We start from the raw sequence: 25,477 nt of genomic DNA, 5'->3' as shown, positions 1-25,477 counted from the left end.
CTTAGCCTGGAGAAGAGGAGGCTCAGGGGAGACCTTCTTGCTCTCTCCAACTCCCTGCAGGGAGGTTGTAGCCAGGTGGGGGTTGGGCTCTTCTGCCAGGCAAGCAGCACCAGAACAAGAGGACACAGTCTCAAGCTGTGCCAGGGGAGGTTTAGGCTGGAGGGGAGGAGAAAGTTCTTCCCTGACAGACTTGTTAGCCATTGGGATGTGCTGCCCAGGGAGGTGGTGGAGTCCCCATCCCTGGGGGTGTTCCAGAGGGGATTGGATGTGGCACTTGGAGCCATGGTTTGGTTGTCAGGAGGTGTTAGAGATTAGGTCATAGGTTGGACTTGTTAATCTCTGAGGTTGCTCAGAGCCACATGTGGGAGGGAGATACTCCTCTGGGTAGTGTGTGTGTGTAATGTGTTTGGAAAGCATCTTGAAGGCACACCGAGTGGTGGAGCACTGCTAACTGTCTTGCTTGTTCCCTTTTGAAGGGCTGCCAGCACAACACAGCAGGGGAGCGGTGTGAGCGCTGCAAGGAAGGGTACTTCGGAGATGCCACTCAAGGCTCCTGCCGTGTCTGCCCCTGCCCCTACACAAACAGGTACAGTAAGAGACCAGCAGCAGCTCACTCAGAGGGGAAAGGGGGAAAAGACAACCCCAACCAACCACCAAACCCCCAACAACCCTGGCACCACAGCAGGGGGAGGATTGTGTCCTGGAGTCTCAGATCCCCCAACATAGAATCACAGAATGGTTTGGGCTGGAAGAGCCCTCTGGATGCAGGGTACAGAATCAACCAGCCTGGAAAAGACCTTGGAGATCATCCAGTCCAACCTAGCACCCTGCACCATCTGATCAGCTAAACCATGGCACCAAGTGCCTCAGCCAGGCTCTTCCTAAACACCTCCAGGGATGGGGACTCCACCACCTCCCTGGGCAGCACATCCCAAGGGCCAATCTCTCTTGCTGGGAAGAACTTTCTCCTCACCTCCAGCCTAAACCTCCCCTGGCACAGCCTCAGACTGTGTCCTCTCCTTCTGCCACAAGTTGCCATGGCCACACCTTTCTGGAACACCTCCAGGGCTGGGGACTCCACCACCTCCCTGGGCAGCCTCTGCCATCCCTGACCACTCTTGCAGCAATGACATTTTTCCTCAACTCCAACCTAACCCTCCCCTGGCACAACTCCAGGCCATTTCCTCTTGTCCTGTCTTTAGCTGCATGGGAGCAGAGCCCAACCCCCACCTCCCTGCAGCCTCCTCTCAGGGAGCTGCAGAGAGCAATGAGGTCTCCCTCAGCCTCCTCTTCTCCACACTCAACACCCCCAGCTCCCTCAGCTGCTCCTCCCCAGCCCTCTTCTCCAGAGCCTTCCCCAGCTTGGTTGCCCTTCTCTGGACCTGCTCCAGCCTCTCAATGTCCTTCTTGGAGTGAGGACCCCAGAACTGGACACAATTCTCAAGGTATAGCCTCACCAGTGCCCAGCAGAGGGGCACAATCCCTGCCCTGCTCCTGCTGGCCACACATCAGACCCACATGAGGCATATTATACCAGCAGGAGCTTCATGCTCTGTCTCTCAGCCTTGCCTTTTTCAGTGTTCCCATTGCCCCTCACTTCCTGCACCACACTGCTCACTGCCCTGGGGAGCCCCAGGCAGCTCTATTGGCCTTCTGTACAAACCTACCACCAGATGGATACAGAACTGGCTTGATGGCTGCACCCACAGAGTGGCTGTCCATGGCTCCATGGCCCAGGGGAGGCCAGGGACAAGCAGAGTCCCTCAGGGATCAGCCCTGGCACCAGGCTTGTTCAACACCCCTGTGGGTGCCATGGACAGTGGCACTGAGTGCACCCTCAGCAGGTTTGCTGCTGACACCAAGCTGTGTGGTGCAGCAGACAGCTGGAGGGAAGGGATCCATCCAGAGGGACCTGGACAGGCTGCAGAGCTGGGCACAAGCCAACCTCAGGAGGTTCAACAAGAGCAAGGGCAGGGTCCTGCAGCTGGGTGGAGGCAACCCCAGGCACAAATGCAGGCTGGGCAGGGACTGGCTGGAAAGCAGCCCTGAGGAGAGAGCCTTGGGGGTGCTGGGGGAGGAGAAGCTCACCAGGAGCTCTCAGTGTGCACTTGCAGCCCAGAAAGCCAACCAGAGCCTGGGCTGCAGCAGGAGAAGTGTGGCCAGCAGGGCAAGGGAGGTGATTCTCCTCCTCTGCTCAGCTCTGGGGAGACCCCACCTGGAGTCCTGCCTCCAGTTCTGGAGCCCCTATGACAAGAGGGATCTGGAGGGGCTGGAAGGTGTCCAGAGCAGGGCCAGGAGGATGAGCAGAGGGCTGGAGCTGCTCTGCTGTGAGGACAGACTGAAGGAGTTGGGGCTGTTCAGTCTGGAGAAGTGAAGGCTCCCAGGTGACCTCATTGTGGCCTTCCAGGATCTGAAGGGGGCTCCAAGAAGGCTGGGGAGGGACTGCTCAGGATCTCAGGCAGTGCTAGGACTAGGGGGAATGGAATGAAGCTGGAGGTGGGGAGATTGAGGCTGGAGGGGAGGAGGAAGTTCTTCCCCATGAGAGTGGTGAAGCCCTGGAATGGGTTGTCCAGGGAGGTGGTTGGGGCCCTGTCCCTGGAGGTGTTTAAGGCCAGGCTGGATGAGGCTCTGGGCAGCCTGATCTAGTGTGGGGTGTCCCTGCCCATGGCAGGGGGGTTGGAACTGGATGATCCTTGTGGTCCCTTCCAACCCTGACTGATACTATGATACTACCATGTACTCCATAGTGAGGGAGATAGGGTGAAGGTCTTTTCTCTTACTGGGCATGTCCAGAGCCCTTCCTGTTTCACTGCAGTGCAAGATGTCAGTGATCTTTAGTGCTGTATTTAGCAGCATTGCTCTGGCTAGCAGAGAGTGCTGCTGGAATGTGCCCTTTGTGTGCGTTCTGAGTAACTGAATGGCTTGAGTGGGAAGGGACCCCAGAGATCATCCACTTCCATGTCCCCTGCCATGGACAGGGACACCTCACACCAGACCAGGTTGCTGAAAGCCTCACCCAGCCTGGCCTTTAACACCTCCAGGGATTAGGTATCCACAATGTTGGGTGCTGAGCACTCCCCAGGAGCCAGCAGTGCCTCCTGCAGCCCTCAGGCAGCTGTGTGCTGGGCTGCAGCTGTGTGCTGGGCTGCAGCCAGAGCAGTGTGGGCAGCAGGGCAGCAGAGGGGATTCTGCCCCTGGGCTCTGCTCAGACCTCATCTCCAATCCTGCCTCCAGCTCTGGTGTCCCCAGCATGGGAAGGACACAGAGCTGCTGGAGTGAGTGCAGAGGAGGCCACAAGGGTGCTCCAAGGGCTGGAGCAGCTCTGCTGTGAGCACAGGCTGAGGGAGCTGGGGGTGTGCAGACTGGGGAGGAGAAGGCTGCAGGGGGACCTCAGAGCTGCTGCCAGGACCTGAAGGGATCCAGAGGAACTTTTCTTGAGGGTGTCTGGAGCCAGGCCAAGGGGGAATGGTTTGGAGCTGAGGGAGAGCAGGGTTAGAGTGGAGCTGAAGAAGAAGTTCTTCAGTATGAGGGTGGTGAGGCTCTGGAATGTGGCTACCCAGGGAGGCTGTGGCTGCCTCCTCCCTGGAGGTGTTCAAGGCCAGGCTGGATGAGGCCTTGAGCAAGCTGGTCTGGTGGGAGGTGTTCCTGCCCATGGCAGGGGGTTGGAGTAGATGATCTCTGAGGCCCCTTCTACCCTGAGCCAATCTGTGATTCTGTGTTAGGTAAACCCACATAATTCATTTCAAATCAACCTTACAAATTGCTACAGGCACCAGGTGCCTCTGCCAGGTGCATTGGCAAGCAGCAGGAAGCCTTCAGGAAGAGGTTTACAGGAGCAGACAATGGGCAGGTTTTGCATTGATCAGAGAAGGCTCTGCTGGGTCTGGTTTTGACAGCTTTGGCTTCTCACTGTGACTCTGCAGCTGCTTGCCTGGGGCTGGCTGAACTGATTTTCACTCATCTGCTGCTTTAAAAGTGCTGAAATACCCAAGGAGGCCATAAGCCTCTGCAGCTTCATGGCTGCACTTTGGGGTGGCACAGACCATTCCTGCCATGGAAGTGCATCCCCACCTGCATGGCTGGGGGGACACTTCCCCACCTTGTCACATCAGCAGTGCAGGCACATCTTGGACTCACAGGTTTGGGGTGCAGCAGAGGAGTGTGGCCAGCAGAGCCAGGGAGGTTCTCCCCACCCTCTGCTCTGCCCTGGGGAGACCTCACCTGGAGTATTGCATCCAGGTCTGGGCTCCCAGGTCAGGAGGGACAGGGATCTGCTGGGGAGAGTCCAGTGGAGGGCTGTGAGGATGCTGAGGGCACTGAGCACTGCCTGGGGAGGAGAGGCTGAGAGCCCTGGGGCTGTTCAGTCTGCAGAGGAGAAGACTGAGAGGGATCTGATCAATGTCTATCAATAGCTGAGGGCTGGGGGTCAGGAGGGAGGGGACAGGGACAGGCTTGGACAGGACAAGGAGCAATGAATGTAAACTGTAGCACAGCTCCTCAACATGAGGAGGAAGTTCTGCACTGTGAGGCTCCCAGAGCCCTGGAGCAGGCTGCCCAGAGAGGTTGTGGAGTCTCCTTCTCTGGAGCCTTTCCAGCCCTGTCTGGATGTGTTCCTCTGTGACCTGTGCTGGGTTCTCTGCTCCTGCTCTGGCAGGGGGTTGGACTGGATGATCTCCAGAGGTCCCTTCCAACCCCTAACACCCTGTGCCTTCTGTGATCCTGTGACTTGCTTTATCCAACTGATCCCAGGTTAAAAAGTGGAAATAGCAAACCTGACCTCCAGAGAAGGGCAACAAGGCTGGGGAGAGGCCTTGAGCACAGCCCTGTGAGGAGAGGCTGAGGGAGCTGGGGTTGCTTAGCCTGGAGGAGAGGAGGCTCAGGAGAGACCTCATTGCTCTCTACAACTCCCTGAAGGGAGGTTGTAGCCAGGTGGGGGTTGGTCTCTTCTCCCAGGCAAGCAGCACCAGAACAAGAGGACACAGTCTCAGGCTGTGCCAGGGGAGGTTTGGGCTGGAGGTGAGGAGAAAGTTCTTCCCAGAGAGAGTTGTTAGCCATTGGGATGTGCTGCCCAGGGAGGTGGTGGAGTCCCCATCCCTGGAGGTGTTCAAGAGGGGATTGGATGTGGCACTTGGTGCCATGGTTTAGTCATGAGGTCTGTGGTGCCAGGTTGGACTTGCTGATCTTTGAGGTCTCTTACAACCTTGGTGATACTGTGAGACTGTGACCTCTCCCTGCTTCACCTCCTGCCTTCTCCTTCCCAAATGCTGGCCCCCAAATGGTTTTCCTCTTGGAGAACTCTGAATCTGGGTGAGCCTGCTGAGCAAGAGCACACAAAAACCAGCTCATTGTGTTTCCCAGCTGTAGCCTGGGGCTCTCTGAAGTGGTGCTCAACTCTCTTCTGCCTGGGTTAAAAAAGACAAAACCAAACCCAAACAATATTAGCTACAGAAAAATATCCTCTAAGGTTTCCAGCCACAGAAAAGGGAAACCAGGCTGCCCAAGGAGGAGGAAGTGTTGCCTAGCACAGGCTGTTGATTCTTGCCTGGAAGGAGAACATATCTCCTCAGGCTTGGTTTATTGCAGGACATCACTGTCATAGCATCATAGTATCAGTCAGGGTTGGAAGGGACCACAAGGATCATCCAGTTCCAACCCCCCTGCCATGGGCAGGGACACCCCACACTAGATCAGCCTGGCCAGAGCCTCATCCAGCCTGGCCTTAAACACCTCCAGGGACAGGGCCCCAACCACCTCCCTGCACAACCCATTCCAGGGCCTCATCACTCTCCTGGGGAAGAACTTCCTCCTCCCCTCCAGCCTGAATCTCCCCACCTCCAGCTTCATTCCATTCCCCCTAGTCCTAGCACTGCCTGAGATCCTGAGCAGTCCCTCCCCAGCCTTCTTGGAGCCTCCTTCAGATCCTGGAAGGCCACCATGAGGTCACCTGGGAGCCTTCTCTTCTCCAGCCTGAACAGCCCCAACTCCTTCAGTCTGTCCTCACAGGAGAGCAGCTCCAGCCCTCTGCTCATCCTCCTGGCCCTGCTCTGGACACCTTCCAGCACCTCCAGATCCCTCTTGCCACAGGGGCTCCAGACCTGGAGGCAGGACTCCAGGTGGGGTCTCCCCAGAGCTGAGCAGAGGGGGAGAATCACCTCCCTTGCCCTGCTGGCCACACTTCTCCTGCTGCAGCCCAGGCTCTGGTTGGCTTTCTGGGCTGCAAGTGCACACTGAGAGCTCCTGGGGAGCTTCTCCTCCCCCAGCACCCCCAAGGCTCTCTCCTCAGGGCTGCTTTCCAGCCAGTCCCTGCCCAGCCTGCATTTGTGCCTGGGATTGCCTCCACCCAGCTGCAGGACCCTGCCCTTGGTCTTGTTGAACCTCCTGAGGTTGGCTTGTGCCCACCTCTCCAGCCTCTCAAGTCAGGGTTTATTTTAGGCATTCCTTTGGGTAGTGAGCTATCATCCTCAGTCCTGAGGGCCAGGAAATGAGTGTCTGGGGTTTTGTTTTTACCCTGAGGAAAGAGTATAGAGGAGAAATAGAATTAGTCCCAGCATTCAATGCAGGAGCAATGAAATTAGCTGCGAAGGAGCATAACAGCTTTGTAATCTGCAAGGCATTTCCCTGAGCTTAGCCTCTGGAGGGTCAAACCTGTTTGATGATGTGCTGACTGTCATGTTTCTGCTTCTCCAAGGTTTGCAACTGGCTGTGTGGTGACTGGTGAAGAAATTCAGTGCCTCTGCAAAGAAGGCTACGCCGGAGCCCGCTGTGAGCGGTAGGTGACTTGGCTCTTGGACTCACAGCTTCATGGAATGGTGTGCTTGGAAGGGACCTCACAGACCACCCAGTTCCAACCCCCTGCCATGGGCAGGGACACCTCCCACCAGCACAGCTTGCTCAAGGCCTCATCAGTGCTGGGCTCAATCCTATGCAATATCTTTATTAATGATCTGCATGAGGCGATTGAGCCCACCATTAGTAAGTTTGCAGAAGACACCAAGCTGGGAGCAGGAGTTGATCTGTTAGAGGGCAGGAAAGGTTTGCAGAGGGACCTTGCCAGGCTGGACAGATGGGCAGAGGCCAACAGGATGACATTCAACAAGTCCAAGTGCCAGGGGCTGCACTTTGGCCACAACAACTCCAGGCAGAGCTACTGGCTGGGGGCAGAGTGGCTGAGAGCAGCCAAACAGAGAGGGACCTGGGGGTGCTGATTGACAGCTGCCTGAACATGAGCCAGCAGTGTGCCCAGGGGGCCAAGAAGGCCAAGGGCATCCTGGCCTGCATCAGGAAGAGTGTGGCCAGCAGGAGCAGGGAGGTCCTTGTGCCCTGTGCTCAGCACTGCTGAGGCCACACCTTGAGTCCTGTGTCCAGTTCTGGGCTCCTCAGGTTAGGAAAGATGTTGAGATGTTGGAAGGTGTCCAGAGAAGAGGAACAAGGCTGGGGAGGGGTCTGGAGCACAGCCCTGTGAGGAGAGGCTGAGGGAGCTGGGGTTGCTTAGCCTGGAGAAGAGGAGGCTCAGGGGAGACCTCATTGCTCTCTCCAACTCCCTGCAGGGAGGTTGTAGCCAGGTGGGGGTTGGTCTCTTCTCCCAGGCAAGCAGCAGCAGAACAAGAGGACACAGTCTCAAGCTGTGCCAGGGGAGGTTTAGGCTGGAGGTGAGGAAGAAATTCTTCCCAGCAAGAGAGATTGGCCATTGGGATGTGCTGCCCAGGGAGGTGGTGGAGTCACCATCACTGGAGGTGTTTAGGAAGAGCCTGGCTGAGGCACTTGGTGCCATGGTTGAGTTGATCAGATGGTGCTGGGTGAGAGGTTGGACTTGACGATCTCAAAGGCCTTTTCCAACCTGGTCTCTCCTCTCTTTTCTTCTCTCTCCTCTCTTTTCTTCTCTCTCCTCTCTTTTCTTCTCTCTCCTCTCTTTTCTTCTCTCTCCTCTCTTTTCTTCTCTCTCCTCTCTTTTCTTCTCTCTCCTCTCTTTTCTTCTCTCTCCTCTCTTTTCTTCTCTCTCCTCTCTTTTCTTCTCTCTCCTCTCTTTTCTTCTCTCTCCTCTCTTTTCTTCTCTCTCCTCTCTTTTCTTCTCTCTCCTCTCTTTTCTTCTCTCTCCTCTCTTTTCTTCTCTCTCCTCTCTTTTCTTCTCTCTCCTCTCTTTTCTTCTCTCTCCTCTCTTTTCTTCTCTCTCCTCTCTTTTCTTCTCTCTCCTCTCTTTTCTTCTCTCTCCTCTCTTTTCTTCTCTCTCCTCTCTTTTCTTCTCTCTCCTCTCTTTTCTTCTCTCTCCTCTCTTTTCTTCTCTCTCCTCTCTTTTCTTCTCTCTCCTCTCTTTTCTTCTCTCTCCTCTCTTTTCTTCTCTCTCCTCTCTTTTCTTCTCTCTCCTCTCTTTTCTTCTCTCTCCTCTCTTTTCTTCTCTCTCCTCTCTTTTCTTCTCTCTCCTCTCTTTTCTTCTCTCTCCTCTCTTTTCTTCTCTCTCCTCTCTTTTCTTCTCTCTCCTCTCTTTTCTTCTCTCTCCTCTCTTTTCTTCTCTCTCCTCTCTTTTCTTCTCTCTCCTCTCTTTTCTTCTCTCTCCTCTCTTTTCTTCTCTCTCCTCTCTTTTCTTCTCTCTCCTCTCTTTTCTTCTCTCTCCTCTCTTTTCTTCTCTCTCCTCTCTTTTCTTCTCTCTCCTCTCTTTTCTTCTCTCTCCTCTCTTTTCTTCTCTCTCCTCTCTTTTCTTCTCTCTCCTCTCTTTTCTTCTCTCTCCTCTCTTTTCTTCTCTCTCCTCTCTTTTCTTCTCTCTCCTCTCTTTTCTTCTCTCTCCTCTCTTTTCTTCTCTCTCCTCTCTTTTCTTCTCTCTCCTCTCTTTTCTTCTCTCTCCTCTCTTTTCTTCTCTCTCCTCTCTTTTCTTCTCTCTCCTCTCTTTTCTTCTCTCTCCTCTCTTTTCTTCTCTCTCCTCTCTTTTCTTCTCTCTCCTCTCTTTTCTTCTCTCTCCTCTCTTTTCTTCTCTCTCCTCTCTTTTCTTCTCTCTCCTCTCTCTGAAGTTCTTCAGAGTTCCTTCAGGAGGGTTTGGTTTGGGGTTGGTTGGTTGGTGGTTGTTTTGGTTGCTTGGTTTTGTTGGTGGTGCTTTGGTTTTGGTTTTTGGGTTCTTCTTTTAGTTGTTTTTCTTGTGTCTCCCTTTGGTGGTTTGGGTCTTGTGATTTTTATTCATTTAAGTTTTGTTGCTCAAGGGAAAAGTTTATTTCACAGAAGTGGCCTCAAGTGTTTCATGCACAATGATTTCTGTCTCCTTGCTGCAGCTGTGCTCCAGGATATTTTGGGTCTCCCCAGAAGTATGGAGGCCACTGTCAGAAATGTAACTGTGATAGCAATGGGCAGCTGGCCAGCTGTGACCACTTGACTGGAGGTAGGTGAGGAGGGGCTGTGGCCAGGGCAGGCAGCAGAGCTTGCTCTCTGGGAAGCAGGGAAGAAGGCTGTTTAGAGCTCTGAACTGAAGGACAGATGCAGACTTGTAGGAAATGCAGAGCATCTGTAACAAAAAGCAAAGTACCTCACAGTATGACACCACAGGAGCACAAGGGCTGTTCTGAGCTTCACCCTCCTGAGCCATTTTATCCTGAGTTTCCCTTCAGAAATGGAATCCTAGAATGGTCTGGGTTGGAAGGGACCTTAAAGCTCATCCAGTTCCAGCCCCATGCAGGGACACAGGATCACAGCTCACAGGATGTCAGGGGTTGGAAGGGACCCAAAGAGATCATTGAGTCCAACATCCCTGCCAGAGGAGGACCATAGAATCCAGCACAGGTCACACAGGAACACATCCAGATAGTGCCTTGAAATCCTACAGAGAAGGAGACTCCACAGCCTCTCTGGGCAGCCTGCTCCAGGGCTCTGGCACCCTACAGTAAAGAAGTTCCCCCTTGTGCTGAGGTGGAGCCTCCTGTGCTGCAGCTTACATCCATTGCTCCTTGCACCTTTCACTAGACGACATTCAGTGGCAGGATGAGGGGCAATGCCTTTGAGCTGGAAGAAGGGAGATTGAGACTGGAGGTTAGGAAGAACGTCTCCCCCACAAGGGAGGTGAGGAGAGGCTGAGGGAGCTGGGGTTGCTTAGCCTGGAGAAGAGGAGGCTCAGGGGAGACCTCATTGCTCTCTCCAACTCCCTGAAGGGAGGTTGTAGCCAGGAAGGGTTTGGTCTGTTATCCTAGGCAAGCAGCAGCAGAACAAGAGGACACAGTCTCAAGCTGTGCCAGGGGAGGTTTAGGCTGGAGGTGAGGAAGAAATTCTTCCCAGCAAGAGAGATTGGCCATTGGGATGTGCTGCCCAGGGAGGTGGTGGAGTCACCATGCCTGGAGGTGTTCAAGAGGGGATTGGATGTGGCACTTGGTGCCATGGTTTAGTCATGAGGTCTGTGGTGACAGGTTGGACTGGATGATCTTTGAGGTCTCTTCCAACCTTGGTGATACTGTGTGACACTGGAACAGGTTCCCTGCCAAGCCAAAGCATTCTGTTGCATGTCTGCAGGGCCTGAGCCTACATGCCTCACACTCTGTCTCAGTTCATTTCAGTCCTATTCAGAAGCACAATGGCCACTGTGTCTGAGGAGGAGCTTTCTTACCCTATCTTTTCATTCCCCAAGCAAAGGACAGTTTTCTTTCCCTGAAGGCAGCTTTTCCTCCTCAGATGTCAGAGATGTCTCAAAAGAGTGTTTCCTATTGGCTCCTTTGCTCTTCAGTTCACAGTATCACTAAGGTTGGAAGAGACCTCAAAGATCATCAAGTCCAAGCTGTCACCACAGACCTCATGACTAAACCATGGCACCAAGTGCCACATCCAATCCCCTCTGGAACACCTCCAGGGATGGGGACTCCACCACCTCCCTGGGCAGCACATTCCATTCCAGTTCCCTGCACTGCTCTTCCTCCTGCCTCCACATACCTGCCAGGGCTCCCCCCCCTCTTTCCTTCCTCACAGAAACCAGCAAGTGATGTGAACTGCTGGAGTAACTTCTCAGCAGATAGTTCATAGAATGGGTTGGGCTGGAGGAGACCTTAAAGATGATCTAATTCCAGCCCTCTGCCGTGGGCAGGCACACCTCCTTCCAGCCCAGCTTGCTCAAGGCCTCATCCAACCTGGCTTTCAGCACTTCCAGGCTCGGTGCCTCCACAACTTCTCCAGGCAACCTCACCACCAACAGAATTCCTTCCTGGTGGCCAATCCAAACCCAGGTTCTTCCAGGCTGCAGCCAGCACCCCTTGTTCTAATTTCATATTTCCTCACTGAAGTAATGCACCTTTATTCTGTCCCTGCCTGTGTGGAACAGAGCCAAGCAATGGTTGATGTTTTGTCACTCCTTTCTTTTCCCTGAGGCAGGAGTGTGCTGGGACAAACTCATCCCCAGGGCAAAATTCCACAGGCCTCTTTGTTTTCAGTTTGCCTCCAGCTCTGTATCCTCCTCAGCCACCTCTCTTGCTCTGCTTGAGGAATTAAACTCCCTGTGATCAGCAGCACAGCAGGTTCCAGCAGGTTCCTTCTGTGTGGTGTTGGGCACTGGGCCAGGCTTCCCCATTCCCCCAGCTCTTGGCTGGTGCTGTTTGAACAGGAGCTGCAACAAATGGCTGTGCTTAATTCAGTGGCAGCTGAAATCTGCTCTTAGCTGAATCCTGCAACAGAATTCCACCAGCACTGGAATTTGACAGACTCACAGATTCAGAGAATGGTTTGGGTTGGAAGGGACCTTAAAGATCATCCAGTTCCAACCTCCTGCCATGGGCAGGGACACCTCCCACCAGCACAGCTTGCTCAAGGCCTCATCCAACCTGGCTTTCAACACTTCCAGGTTTGGAACCCCCATAACTTCCCTGGCCATCAGGTCTATGTCTCTCTTGTGTTGGAGGACACAGCCCTGCAGGTGAGGTCTCCCCAGAGCAGAGCAGAGGGGCAGGATCCTCTCTCTCCATCTCTGGCCACACTGCTTTGGCTGCAGCCCAGGCTGCCCTTGGCCTTCTGTGCTGCCAGTGCCCACTGCTGGCTCCTCTCCAGCTCCTCACCCACCAGGACCCCCAAGTCCTTCTCTGCAGGGCTGCTCTCAATCTCATCATCCCCCAGCCTGGGTTGATATAGAGGATTGCTCTAACCCAGGTGCAGCTCCTTGCAAGGCCTATGCAAGTTCTGAAATGCCTCAGCAAATGACTCCCAGCAGAGTGGAAGCAATTCTTACTGCTATCAGTTTGTCCACTAGCAAGAGTCAGGCAGGTCTCAGGTGATAGAAGGAGAGGGAATGGCCTGAAATTGTGGCAGGGGAGGGTTAGGTTGGGGATGAGGAAAAATGTCTTAGCTGCAAGAGTGGTCAGGGATTGGAACAGGCAGCACCAGATTTAGGTTGGACATTAGAAGAAACTTCTTGACCTTAAATGCTGGGTTCAGTTTTCACTCCCAGAAGGACATTGAGAGGCTGGAGCAGGGCCAGAGAAGGGCAACCAAGGTGGGGAAGGGTCTGGAGAAGAGGGCTGGGGAGGAGCAGCTGAGGGAGCTGGGGGTGTTGAGTGTGGAGAAGAGGAGGCTGAGGGAGACCTCATTGCTCTCTGCAGCTCCCTGAGAGGAGGCTGCAGGGAGGTGGGGGCTGGGCTCTGCTCCCCAGTCTCAGGGGATAGAAGGAGAAGAAATGGCCTGGAGTTGTGCCAGGGGAGGCTTAGGTTGGAGATGAGAACTTTCTTTGCTGCCAGAGTGGTCAGGGCTTGGCAGAGGCTGCCCAGGGAGGTGGTGGAGTCCCCATCCCTGGAGGTGTTCCAGAGAGCTGTGGCCATGGCCCCTGGGGCCATGGTTTGGTGGCCATGGTGGGGTTGGGCTGATGTTGGACTGGATGATCCCAGAGGGCTTTTCCAGCCTAGACAATGCTCTGGTTCTGTGCATGCTTTGGCAGGCTCAAGCCCTCTGGGCATGCAGCTCATTCACAGCGGGTAAGGAGCTGCGAAGGGGCAGCACTGTGTTTAATGGGTGCCAACCGGGAAAGTGAGGGCAAACATGCAGCAGGGGCCTGTGCAGCAGACAGCTCTGCTCACTGATGACTCTCTTGTGGTTTCAGAATGCTTCAACAACGACCCAAAGGATGTGGATCCCAACGAAGACTGTGACCGTGAGTGGGGGACCCTCACTTGCATGGCAGCCTGCCGCCCTTGGCTGTGGGCTGGGGACTCTCCCAGGGGGTGGGGAAGTTCAGAGAGGGCTGGAGGTCTCCTGCAGCGAATCCCTGTGGTAGTTTCAGCCTGTTCCTAGAAAAGTTTCCACAGATCTTGAGTGGAGAGTAGTAAAATGCAAATAAATTCCCTCTGGATGCAAAAGGAAAAGGATGAGAGGGTGTAAGCCATGCCTTTGGCCTGAAAACCAAGGCCAAGTGAGTTGGGTCAACTAACTCTCTCCCTTTTCAACTTCTTCACTCTAGCTTCTGGCTCCCTGCTGGCCTTGGCTGCATTGCTTTCTTGTGGCTAAGTACTAATAAGCTCTCCCTCTGCTTTGCTCCCCTTCTCTCTTGTCCTGGGTGGAGGGGGAGGGAAGGGAGCAGGGAGGGGGAAGCTGTTGTTTATAAACCATATCTATGTGTGTGTAAATATTCTCTCTTTAGTATAGATTCATTGCATTCCCCATTTCTAGGTTGTAGCTGTGCTTGTGAAGCCAGCTGCAGTTGCTTTCAGCTGAGCTGCTCTGGCAGTTTTATGCTGGGGGAGGGAATTTCAATCCACCCCAATCACTGAAACCCAAACCTGCAGCCAGGCACCTGAAAACATAGTATCATAGTATCAGTGAGGGCTGGAAGGGACCACAAGGACATCTACTTCCAACCCCCCTGCCATGGGCAGGGACACCCCACACTAGATCAGCCTGGCCACAGCCTCATCCAGCCTGGGCTTAAACACCTCCAGGGACAGGGCCCCAACCACCTCCCTGGACAACCCATTCCAGGGCTTCACCACTCTCAGGGGGAAGAACTTCCTCCTCCCCTCCAGCCTCAATCTCCCCACCTCCAGCTTCATTCCATTCCCCCTAGTCCTAGCACTGCCTGAGATCCTGAGCAGTCCCTCCCCAGCCTTCTCGGAGCCCCCTTCAGATCCTGGAAGGCCACAATGAGGTCACCTGGGAGCCTTCTCTTCTCCAGCCTGAGCAGCCCCAACTCCTTCAGTCTGTCCTCACAGGAGAGGTGCTCCAGCCCTCTGCTCATCCTCCTGGCCCTGCTCTGGACACCTTCCAGCACCTCCAGATCCCTCTTGTCATAGGGGCTCCAGAACTGGAGGCAGTACTCCAGGTGGGGTCTCACCAGAGCTGAGCAGAGGGGGAGGATCACCTCCCTTGCCCTGCTAGCCACACTTCTCCTGCTGCAGCCCAACATGCTAAAAGCAGTGGTCAGCTGGCTGGATGTGAATGGGGCCTCCTTGTTTCTGGCTCTGGTCCCTTTCCTTCCCACTGTGGGCTCTGTTGTTGCCTTTGTCACCTGGGGCTGCATGAAGGCCAAGCGTCAAAGGGGTCTCCATTGCAGCTCATTTACTCATGTCCTCAGTGGAATGTTCTCTGTGTGCTGTGTTCCTCTGCTCCTGCTCCCTCCAGCCTGTGACAGCTGTGTGATGACACTGCTGAAGGACCTGAGCACGATGGGGGACGAGCTGCAGCTGATCAAGTCTCAGCTACAGAGCGTGCAGAGGAGCAGCCAGGCGCTGGAGCAGATGAGGCAGCTGGAGACACACATCCAGGACCTGAAGGTAGGCAGCCACTGCAGCTTCAGGGCCACACCTGGAGTCCTGGGTCCAGTTCTTGGCCCCTCAGTTTAGCAAAGATGCTGAGATGCTGGAAGGTGTCCAGAGAAGGGCAAGAAAGCTGGGGAGGGGTCTGGAGCACAGCCCTGTGAGGAGAGGCTGAGGGAGCTGGGGTTGCTTAGCCTGGAGAAGAGGAGGCTCAGGGGAGACCTTCTTGCTCTCTCCAACTCCCTGAAGGGAGGTTGTAGCCAGGTGGGGGTTGGTCTCTTCTCCCAGGCACCCAGCAGCAGAACAAGAGGACACAGTCTCAAGCTGTGCCAGGGGAGGTTTAGGCTGGAGGTGAGGAAGAAGTTCTTCCCAGAGAGAGTTGTTGGCCATTGGGATGTGCTGCCCAGGGAGGTGGTGGAGTCCCCATCCCTGGAGGTGTTTAGGAAGAGCCTGGATGAGGCACTTGGTGCCATGGTTTAGCTGATTAGGTGGTGTTGGGTGATAGATTGGATGTGATGATCTTGAAGGTCTCTTCCAACCTGGTTCGGTTCGGTTCTGTTCTGTTTTGTTCTATCTCTTGTCAGCTTGCAAGGAAACATACAGCAATTTTAGCTCACATCAGCTCTGGGGAGGCCACACCTGGAGTGTTGTGTCCAGTTCTGGGCACCTCGACACAAGAGAGCTGTGGAGGTGCTGGAGCCAGGGCAGAGCAGGGCAAGGAAGCTGGGAAGGGCCTGGAGAGGAAATCTGCTGGAGAGCAACTGAAGGAGCTGGGGAGGGTTAGTGTGAAAGAGATGAGGCTGAGGGGAGACCTCCTGGCTCTCTCCAGCTCCCTGAGAGGAGGCTGTGAAGAGATTGGTGCTGGTCTCTTCTCACAGGTAATTAGCCACAGAACAAGAGGGAAGGGCCTCAAGCTGTGACTGGGGAGGTTTAGACTGGACAGTAGAAATCCCCTCTTGAACACCTCCAGGGATGGGGACTCCACCACCTCCCTGGGCAGCACATTCCAATGGCTAACAACTCTCTCAGTGAAGAACTTTTTCCTCACCTCCAGCCTAACCTTCCCCTGGCACAGCTTGAGCCTGTGTCCCCAGGCAGACTCCATCCACAGCCTGCCCCACATCCACCAGGCAGTCCCCTGGGAGTAGGAGGAGATCAGGTTGGTCAGGCAGGACCTGCCCTTCCTAAATCCATGCTGGCTGGGCCTGATGCCTTGGCCATCCTGTAAGGGCAGTGTGGTTGCACTCAGGCCCCTGCCATGTGTGGGTGATGTGTTTGTTCTTTCTCCCCAGCTGTCCCTGGACAGTTTCCGCTCTGGGGTTCGCAAGCAGGAGTCGAAGGTGGATGAGCTGGAGGCAGAATTCAGCAACCTAAACCATGATGTAAATGCTCTCCAGGAAAAGGTGACTTGGCCAAGTCAGTCTCAGACTGCACACCTCTTGGCTAAAGATTATCACTAATACCATCATAGTATCCTGACACTTCTGATCTGTTCCTTTCCCTTCCTAGGCTGAGGTGAACTACAAAGCAGCTGAGATGTTGTTCAACAGCTTTGGCCAAACTCATCAGAAGGGGAAGGATTTGGTTTCCAGAATACAAATCCTTGTCAAGAACATCCAAGGTGAAAAGAGGTTCTCATTTCAGAGCCAGTTTTGGTCTGTGGATTCTTCTCAGTTTCTCTCCAATAGTCTTGATGAAGCCTCAGAGGGTTTCTTAGAAATCACCTTCATCAGCCAGGATTTAGAGCTGTGGAATTGACTTCCTCCTAGGAGGAATCTAGGCTCTAATGGTGGGTTAGGAGCCTGCAGGGAACAGGGGCAGAGGAGCTTTACCACAGGCTACAACTTGACTTTCTTCACTTCAGTCTAGGTTGCTGTCATAGACTCTCAAGTTAGATTGCTGTGAGCTTGGTCACATGAGTGATAGGGCTGGAGCAGCTCTCCTGTGGGGACAGACTGAGGGAGTTGGGGTTGTGCAGTCTGGAGAGGGGAAGGTTTTGAGGAGACCTAATTGTGGCCTTCCAGTATCTGCAGGGGGCTCCAAGAAAGCTGGGGAGGGACTTTTGAGGGTGTCAGGGAGTGATAGGGCTGGGGGGGGTGGAGCAAAACTAGAAATGGGGAGATTCAGATTGGATATTAGGAAGAAGTAGTTCCCCGTGAGGGTGGTGAGAGACTGGCACAGGTTGCCCAGGGAGGTGCTCCAGGCTTGGGGCAGAGTGGCTGCAAACTGCCCAGCAGAAAGGACCTGGGGGTGGTGGTTGGCAGCAGCTGAAGAGGAGCCAGGGGGTGCCCAGGTGGGCAAGAAGGCCACCAGCAGCCTGGGCTGGAGCAGCAATGGTGTGGGCAGCAGGAGCAGGGCAGGGATTGTCCCTCTGGACTCAGTACTGGTGAGACCACAGCTTGAGTGCTGGGTTCAGTTTTGGGCTCCTCACTCCAAGAAGGACATTGAGAGACTGCAGCAGGTCCAGAGAAGGGCAACAAAGGTGGGGAAGGGTCTGGAGAAGAGGTCTGGGGAGGAGCAGCTGAGGGAGCTGGGGGTGTTGAGTGTGGAGAAGAGGAGGCTGAGGGAGACCTCATTGCCCTCTACAGCTCCCTGAGAGGAGGCTGCAGTGAGGTGGGGGTTGGGCTCTGCTCACTATGAGGAAGTGGCAGGGTGAGAGGAAATGGCCACAAGCTGCACTAGAGGAGATTTAAGTTGGACATTAGAAGAAACTTCTTGACTGAAAGGGCACTGCCCAGGGAGGTGCTTGAATCCCCATCCCTGGAGGTGTTGAAGGAGGCAGAGATGTGGATGTGGTTTAGCACCAGACTTGGTGCAGTTAGAAGATGGTTGGAATTAATGATCTTAAAGGGCTTTTCAGGCCTACATGATTCTATGATTATATGAATTGGAGAACTGCAGGAGAGCTGGAGAGGGACTTTTGACAAAGGCTTGGAGGGAAAGAGTGAGAGGCAATGGCTTCAGACTGGAAGAAGCTGGGCTGAGATGAGCCATCAGGAAGCAACTCTTCCCCATGGGGGTGGTGAGGCACTGGTTTCCCAGGGAAGCTGTGGAGAATTCAAGCCTGGAAGTGTTGAAAGCCAGCTTGGCTAGGGCCTTGAGCATGCTGGCGTAGCAGAAGTTGTCCCTGCCCATGGCAGGGGGTTGGAACTGGAGGATCATTAAGGTCCCTTCCAGCCCAACCCATCCTGTGACTCTCTGAATGCCAGCAGCAGAGGTCTTTCTCAGCCAGCAAACTCTGTCACCTGTGCTTTTCCCATAGGCTTCAGCTCATCCTCTTTCTGACAATGCTTTTTTTCAGTGCTGTTGGAGCAAGCAGCTGGTGCCAGCCCAGAAGGTAACAGCTTGCCCCTGGGGGACGCTGCCCTGAGGCTGGCTGAAGCCCAGCGGCTGCTGAGGGAGATGCGGAGCCGCAGCTTCGGCCAAGCGCAGGCCCAGGCGGAGGAGGAGCGAGCCGAAGCTCAGCGGCGTAAGGACCCTGCTCTCTCAGCCTCTGCCTCCCTGGGATCATCTGAATCCCCAGGGGTGTTTGGGATGCAGCACAGGGAGAGGCAGTGTGCAATGTGTCCCTGGGATGTGTCGCAGTTGTTAGTCAATAGGAGGGAAACAAGGACCTGGAGCTGCTGCAGAGGCTCCAGAGGAGGCCATGAAGATGATCAGAGGTTGGAGAACCTCCCCTGTGGGGACAGGCTGGGAGAGCTGGGGCTGCTCAGCCTGGAGAAGAGAAGGCTCTGAGGAGACCTTAGAGCAGCCTTCCAGTACCTGAAGGGAGCTCTAGGAGAGCTGGGGAGGGACTTGTGGCAAGGGCTGGGGGTGATATAACAAAGGGGAATGGATTTGAGCTGGAAGAGGGGAGATTAGGAAGAACTTCTTTGCAGTGAGGGTGGTGAGACACTGGCACAGGTTGCCCAGGGAGGTCATGATTGTGCCCTCCCTGGAGGTGTTCAAGGCCAGGTTGGATGAGGCCTTGAGCAAGCTGTGCTGGTGGGAGGTGTCCCTGCCCATGGCAGGTGGGGTTGGAACTGGATGATCTTTAAGGTCCCTTCCAACCCAACCCATTCTATGAATGAATTCTCTGTGTCTCCACTGATCACAGAGGAGGCTTTGAGGATTAGTGTGACCCTAGATGTCTGTGTTGCAGATGAAATAGCTGCTGGCCTTTTGTTAGCTCCATATATAACAAAAGCAAACACTTCAGTGTTTGCAGATCATCTTCATCCCTCCTCAGTGTGGAGGCAGCCAAGGAGATGTTTGTCTGTGCTCTGTGTCTGCAGCAGCAGCAAACTTGTGGGCAGATTTGATCCTGTGAGGGGCTGAACAGCAGCTCTGCTGTGGTGGCACTGAAATTCCTGCTGCAAAGGATGCTGAGTGTTTCACACCACCACAGCCTCACCAGCCCAGTGCCAACCCCTTTGGAAGGAAGTTTGTTCTGCTTCCCTTCTCTGAGCAAACCTTTTCTTTCTCCTCCTGACACTGCAGTGCTGGCACGTGTCAAGAACCAGCTGCAGAAGTACCACCAAGAGAACCAGGGGCTGATTAAAATGGTGAGAGATTCACTGGCTGGCTATGAGTCCAAGATCAGTGACCTCCAGGAAGCTCTGAACCAGGCCACAGGACAGATCAAGCAGGCTGAAAACTTAAACAGAGACAATGGAGTTCTCTTGGAAGACATCAAGGTAAAGCCAGGGCTTGGGAGGAGAAAGCTAAAGCTCAGGGAATAAGAGCTTTCAGTGACTGCTTTTGGCCTTGCAGAGCCAGGGAGCACTGATTCCTTACCCTTTTCCCAAGGTCTCTTTCCATCTCTTAATGCACAGATGGCAATGGGGCCCTGCTCCTGCTCATGGCCTCTCTAGGTGACCAGGACAGCTTGACCAAGGCAGAGCTTTGATGAGAGCAGGGAAGCAGGGTCTGTACTGAGCCCTTCTCTTCAGCTGTCACTCATCTGTTTGATTCCTAGCATGGACCAAATCCCTGCTGCTGAGGTGCTTTTCACAGCAAGTGCTTGGCTTCCCCAGGCAGGAAAGGAGGGAGCAGTGATGTGAAATTGTTAATTAAGAGGACACAGTCTCAAGCTGTGCCAGGGGAGGTTTAGGCTGGAGGTGAGGAGAAAGTTCTTCCCAGCAAGAGAGATTGGCCACTGGGATGTGCTGCCCAGGGAGGTGGTGGAGTCCCCATCCCTGGAGGTGTTCAAGAGGAGACTGGATGTGGCACTTGGAGCCATGGTTTAGGTGTCAGGAGGTGTTGGGTGATAAGTTGGACTTGATGATCTCTGAGGTCTTTTCCAACCTTGTTGATTCTATCTGGGATTCATGTTCTGGAGACCTTGTGAGCTCTCCTCACAGAGGTGACAAGAAGCAGCTGCCACTGCTCAGCACTGCTTGATGATAGAGCTGGGGGAACGGGGCAAGCAATAAGGCTGTGCTGCAGGACTCATTCTGTAATTCACTGCCTTGGTCCTGAACTACTGCTTAGCACCCTGCTGTCAGCCCACAATGCTGTCCCTCCACTCTGCTGTCACTGCTTAGCACAGTGCTGCTCCCCACCCAGTCTGCTAAGCCACAGGCTGGCTGTGTGCAGCGTGACCCTGCCCTAGAGCTACACTGTGGATTGCCACAGGGCTGCTCTAGACCAAGGAGCTTCCTCCCCCTCAGAGCTTTCAAGAGGATAAGGTGGGAGGTTTCATTCCTCTTTTCTGGTAAGAGCTCCAGATGAAGGGGTAGTGTAGTCATTTTATTTCTGCCTTTGGAAGAACAGAAAGGATCAGGAAAATCACCAGGGAGCTGACTTTCAAGTTTCCAGGTTGGAGAGATCAAGAGTTTGGAGTAAAGAGGGGGGGGGGGGGGGGGGTTGGGGTCTTCTCCCTAGCATCAGGTGACAGAACCAGAGGAAATGGCCTGAAATTTTGCCAGGGGAGGCTTAGGTTGGAGAGGAGGAAACATTTCTCTGCTGCAAGAGTGGTCAGGGCTTGGCAGAGGCTGCCCAGGGAGGTGGTGGAGTCCCCATCCCTGGAGGTGTTGCAGAGAGCTGTGGCCATGGCACTTGGGGCCAGGGTTTGGTGGCCATGGTGGGGTTGGGTTGATGTTGGACTGGATGCTCTTGGACAACTTTTCCAACCCAAACAATTCTATGGTTCTATGACACAGATGTTGTGTCCTGACAGTTCATCTCAGCTGCCCTGCACTGCTGTTGAGTATCAGCATACACTTATGTGCAGTTAAGTGCTGGAGCCTGCAGCCCAGCTGTACATTACACCACTGCAGACTCCTGAGTTTTCTCTCTCTTCTCATCAGCAGGATCACATTAGTCCCCAGACACTGTAGGCATCTGCTTAACACAGCAGTAAATCCCACTGCAAAGTAGGTGTGCTTTTGCTGGCCTTCATTATTCACACAATCACAGAGTGTGAGGGGCTGGAAGGGACCTCCACAGCTCATCCAGGCCTTGTGCCTTGGTGACTTCTGCCATACACTCATTTAAAGGCCACTTTGGAGCCCCACAGTTGTGCCTTGCCAGGCACTTGAGCTTCTCTCCTATGGAAGGCAGCAAGTACTTGGCTCAGGCAGGGTGAGGCTGTCTGGAGTGACAAAGTGCTGTGGGAAGTGCTCAGTGTTGATCACACAGAGCACTGTGTCAGCCAGACTGCTTCCTGATGACATTGTTTGGTGGCACTGGAGTCCAAACCTGCTCTAATTGGTGGTTAGAATGTGCAAGAGGTTACTTTGCAATCAGAGACAGCAGGCAAATAATCACAGAGTCACAGAGTGTGAGGGGCTGGAAGGGATCTCCACAGCTCACCCAGTCCAACCCCCTGCCAGAGCAGGTCACACAGGAACACATCCAGGTGGGGGTTGAATATCTCCAGAGAGGGAGACTCCACAAACCCCCCTGGGCAGCCTGCTCCTGGGCTCTGTCACCTCACAGGGCATAACACAGCAGCAAATCCCACTGCAAACTAGGTGTGCTTTTCCTTGCCTTCATTATTCACAGAGTCACAGAGTGTGAGGGGCTGGAAGGGACCTCCAAAGCTCTTCCAGTCCAACCCCCTGCCAGAGCAGCATCACCCAGGGCAGCTCACACAGGAACACATCCAGGTGGGGTTTGACTATCTCCAGAAAGGGAGACTCCTGGGCAGCCTCACAGGGAAAAATCCTTCCTCCTGTTCCCATGGCACTTCCTCTGCCTCAGCTTCCACCACTGCCCCTTGTGCTGGCATTGGGCATCCCCCAGCAGAGCCTGGCTCCAGCCCCTGGGCACTCCCCCTGCACAGCTTGAGCACCAGCAGTGAGGTCACCTCTCACATCTTCTCTAACCTTTCATTCTCTCTCAGAAACGAGTTGAGGAGACCAATGTGCAGCAGAATGGGATCCTGGCAATCCTCAGCTCCGCTCGCTCCTCCCTCACACAAGCCACCAGCGTGCTGGGGCTGCTGCAGAAGAGCAAAGAGGTACACTTAACCCTCCCAAGTTCAGGTTAAGTATCTTGGTGTCACTCTAATGGGCAGCAGAGCTCAGTGGCTAGCACACAAAAAGGGAAGGCTCTCACAGCCCATCCTGGGTGCGAGAGGCTCCTGCCTGCCCAGGCTTCCAAGCGTGTTGAGGATGTGCCTGAGTCCTGCAGCTGGGTGGAGGCAATCCCAGGCCCAAATGCAGGCTGGGCAGGGACTGGCTGGAAAGCAGCCCTGAGGAGAGAGCCTTGGGGGTGCTGGGGGAGGAGAAGCTCAGCAGGAGCTCTCAGTGTGCACTTGCAGCCCAGAAAGCCAACCAGAGCCTGGGCTGCAGCAGGAGAAGTGTGGCCAGCAGGACAAGGGAGGTGATTCTCCCCCTCTGCTCAGCTCTGGGGAGACCCCACCTGGAGTCCTGCCTCCAGTTCTGGAGCCCCTATGCCAAGAGGGATGTGGAGGTGCTGGAAGGTGTCCAGAGCAGGGCCAGGAGGATGAGCAGAGGGCTGGAGCACCTCTCCTGTGAGGACAGACTGAAGGAGTTGGGGCTGTTCAGGCTGGAGAAGAGAAGGCTCCCAGGTGACCTCATGGTGGCCTTCCAGGATCTGAAGGGGGCTCCAAGAAGGCTGGGGAGGGACTGCTCAGGATCTCAGGCAGTGCTAGGACTAGGGGGAATGGAATGAAGCTGGAGGTGGGGAGATTCAGGCTGGAGGTGAGGAGGAAGTTCTTCCCCATGAGAGTGGTGAAGCCCTGGAATGGGTTGTCCAGGGAGGTGGTTGGGGCCCTGTCCCTGGGGGTGTTTAAGCCCAGGCTGGATGAGGCTCTGGGCAGGCTGATCTAGTGTGGGGTGTCCCTGCCCATGGCAGGGGGGTTGGAACTGGCTGATCCTTGTGGTCCCTTCCAACCCTGACTGATACTATGATAAGACACTGAGCTGCAGCTCTCTGGGGCAAGAGGAAACAGCCTGCAGCTGTGCCATCGTGTATTGGCACCATTTCCTCACCAAAAGGGTTGGCAAGCACTGCAAGAGGGAGGTGGGTGAGTCACCATCCTTAGAGGTATTTCAGAGCTGTGTAGCTGTGGCACTTAGGGACATGGTTTAGAGGTGGACTTGGCAGTGTTAGGTAATGCTTGGACTCAGTGATCTCCAAGGGGGGGCTTCCAACCTAAATGATTCTGCCTGAACTGGGCAGGATATCTGTGAGACAACATCAGTGATGGTGCTGTTCTTATATGTCCCTCTGGGCAATTGCCTTCAGCCACTGCCAGAGAGGGGCTCCTTGGGCTGCACAAGGGCTCCTTGGGCTGCACAAGGGCTCCTAGGGCTGCACAAAGGCTTTTAGCCTCCCTCAGCCTTTACATAATGGCTCTGGAAGCATCATTTAATGAGCAGCAGCAACCTGCAGAGTAAGTTGCAAGAGAATTTTCTTCCCCTTGGTGTCCCCAAGTGCCAGGAGTTTGTCACAGTGAGGGAGAGAGAGGAGGCCAGAATCCAGCCCTTGGTGCACAAATAACCCCTGCCCTTTCTAACCCCCCAGGAATATGAAGGCCTGGCTGCCCAGCTGGATGGAGCAAGGAAGGACCTGAATGCCAAGCTGACAAACCACTCCCTGTCAGCAAGCAAAGAACCTCTGGTGGTGAGGGCTGAGGAACATGCCAAAGCTTTGGAAGACTTGGCAAAGCAGCTGGAAAAGTATGTTGCCATTCCTGTAGGGGAGCAGCTGTGGTGTGCACCACCCAGGGCTTCATGGCTCTGCCTGTGCCTTCACCTGCTGTAGAGACCACTTGTAGAGTGAGAATGAAATGTGGGATGCCTTCCTCTGCTTCTTCATGAGGCACAGAGCCTTTCTTTTCTTCCCCCCCTCCACCCCAAACCAGGGCTTCTTGTGTTTTCCCTGATCATTTCTTTTCCTCCCTAGAGTTCTTCCCTAGAAGAGCTTCCCCCACAGTGCAATTTGACAGCACTGCAGTAACACTTCCACAGCTTCTTACTGACAAGGCCTGACTGAGATGGGGAAGGGGCTGGGGAGGAACACTCTACAGAGGGACCTGCAGAGGCTGGATCCATGGAATGAGGCAAATGGAGTGAGGCCAAGTGTTAGGTCCTGCACTTGGTACCACCAACCCTATGAATGCTCCAGGCCTGGGGCAAACTGCCCAGCAGGGAAGGACCTGGGGGTGCTGGTTGGCAGCAGCTGGAGAGGAGCCAGGGGGTGCCCAGGTGGGCAAGAAGGCCACCAGCAGCCTGGCCTGGAGCAGCAATGGTGTGGGCAGCAGGAGCAGGGCAGGGATTGTCCTCCTGTGCTGGGCACTGGGGGGGGCACAGCTTGAGTGCTGGGTTCAGCTTTGGGCCTCTCACTGCAAGAAGGACATTGAGGGAATGGAGCTGGGGAGGGGTCTGGAGCACAGCCCTGTGAGGAGAGGCTGAGGGAGCTGGGGTTGCTTAGCCTGGAGAAGAGGAGGCTCAGGGGAGACCTCATTGCTCTCTCCAACTCCCTGGCTGTCTGGAGTGACAAAGTGCTGTGTGAAGTGCTCAGTGTTGATCACACAGAGCACTGTGTCAGCCAGACTGCTTCCTGATGACCCCTGAGCTTCCCCCATCTTCTGAAGAGTCTTTTCATATTGCTCTGCCTCCAAGCTTGATGTTTTTTAGCAGAATGAGATTGCAAATCCAGCTGAAAGCCTCTTTCTGTGTGAAGACTCCTTAGCTGCACCCTAAGGTCAGGGGTGGCAGGGCACTCTGCCTGCAGGAGGCTGCATTTCCCCCCTCTTTCCAACAGAATCAAGAACAGCTACAGGAAGGATGAGCTGGTGGGCTGTGCTGTGGAGGCTTCCACTGCCTATGACAATATTATCAATGCCATCAAAGCAGCAGAGGAAGCAGCCAGCAAAGCTGGGAATGCAGCTGACTCAGCTTTATTGGTAAGTACCCAGAAGGGGCTCACTGGTGGGGAAGCTGCTGCAGCTGGATTGGGTTTGTAACTGTCAGGGAGACAGCCAGGTGTCCTGGCACATCTCATTTGGCTGTGGCAGCTGTGTGAGCTGCTGTGGTGTTTGTTCATGACCTAGAGAGCAGCCCTGGGGAGAGGGACCTGGGAGTGCTGGTGGCTAACAAGTTCTGCATGGGACAGCAATGTGCCCTGGGGGCCAAGAAGGCCAATGGGGTCCTGGGGTGCAGCAGAGGAGTGTGGCCAGCAGAGCCAGGGAGGTTCTCCTCCCCCTCTGCTCTGCCCTGCTGAGACCTCATTTGAGTACTGTGTTCAGTGCTGGGCTCCCCAGCTCAGGAGGGACAGGGATCTGCTGGAGAGAGTCCAAGGGAGGGCTGCAAGGATGCTGAAGGGACTGCAGCACT

The 25,477-nt window shown here is 54.6% G+C and overlaps 1 protein-coding gene across 1 annotated transcript in view; it reads left to right on the top strand.

The window, feature by feature from the left end:
* The window catches only part of LAMA3 (laminin subunit alpha 3), a 192,782-nt gene that overhangs the window by 125,446 nt on the left and 41,859 nt on the right, over window positions 1–25,477 (top strand). Inside the window, 12 exon segments of the mRNA XM_068165489.1 lie at window positions 477–586; window positions 6,689–6,769; window positions 9,255–9,361; window positions 13,040–13,090; window positions 14,554–14,705; window positions 15,980–16,090; window positions 16,197–16,308; window positions 17,989–18,156; window positions 19,167–19,363; window positions 22,015–22,131; window positions 23,664–23,818; window positions 24,906–25,047. Of these exon segments, the coding sequence (XP_068021590.1) occupies window positions 477–586; window positions 6,689–6,769; window positions 9,255–9,361; window positions 13,040–13,090; window positions 14,554–14,705; window positions 15,980–16,090; window positions 16,197–16,308; window positions 17,989–18,156; window positions 19,167–19,363; window positions 22,015–22,131; window positions 23,664–23,818; window positions 24,906–25,047 (1,503 nt within the window).

The sequence above is a fragment of the Melanerpes formicivorus genome, unplaced genomic scaffold, assembly GCF_026170545.1.
Source record: "Melanerpes formicivorus ecotype bairdi unplaced genomic scaffold, bMelFor1.0.p_v2 SCAF_89, whole genome shotgun sequence".
NCBI classification, from domain to species: domain Eukaryota; kingdom Metazoa; phylum Chordata; class Aves; order Piciformes; family Picidae; genus Melanerpes; species Melanerpes formicivorus.
The sequence above is the reverse complement of the archived record's forward strand: the minus strand, read 5'-3'. Positions and strand labels throughout refer to the sequence as shown.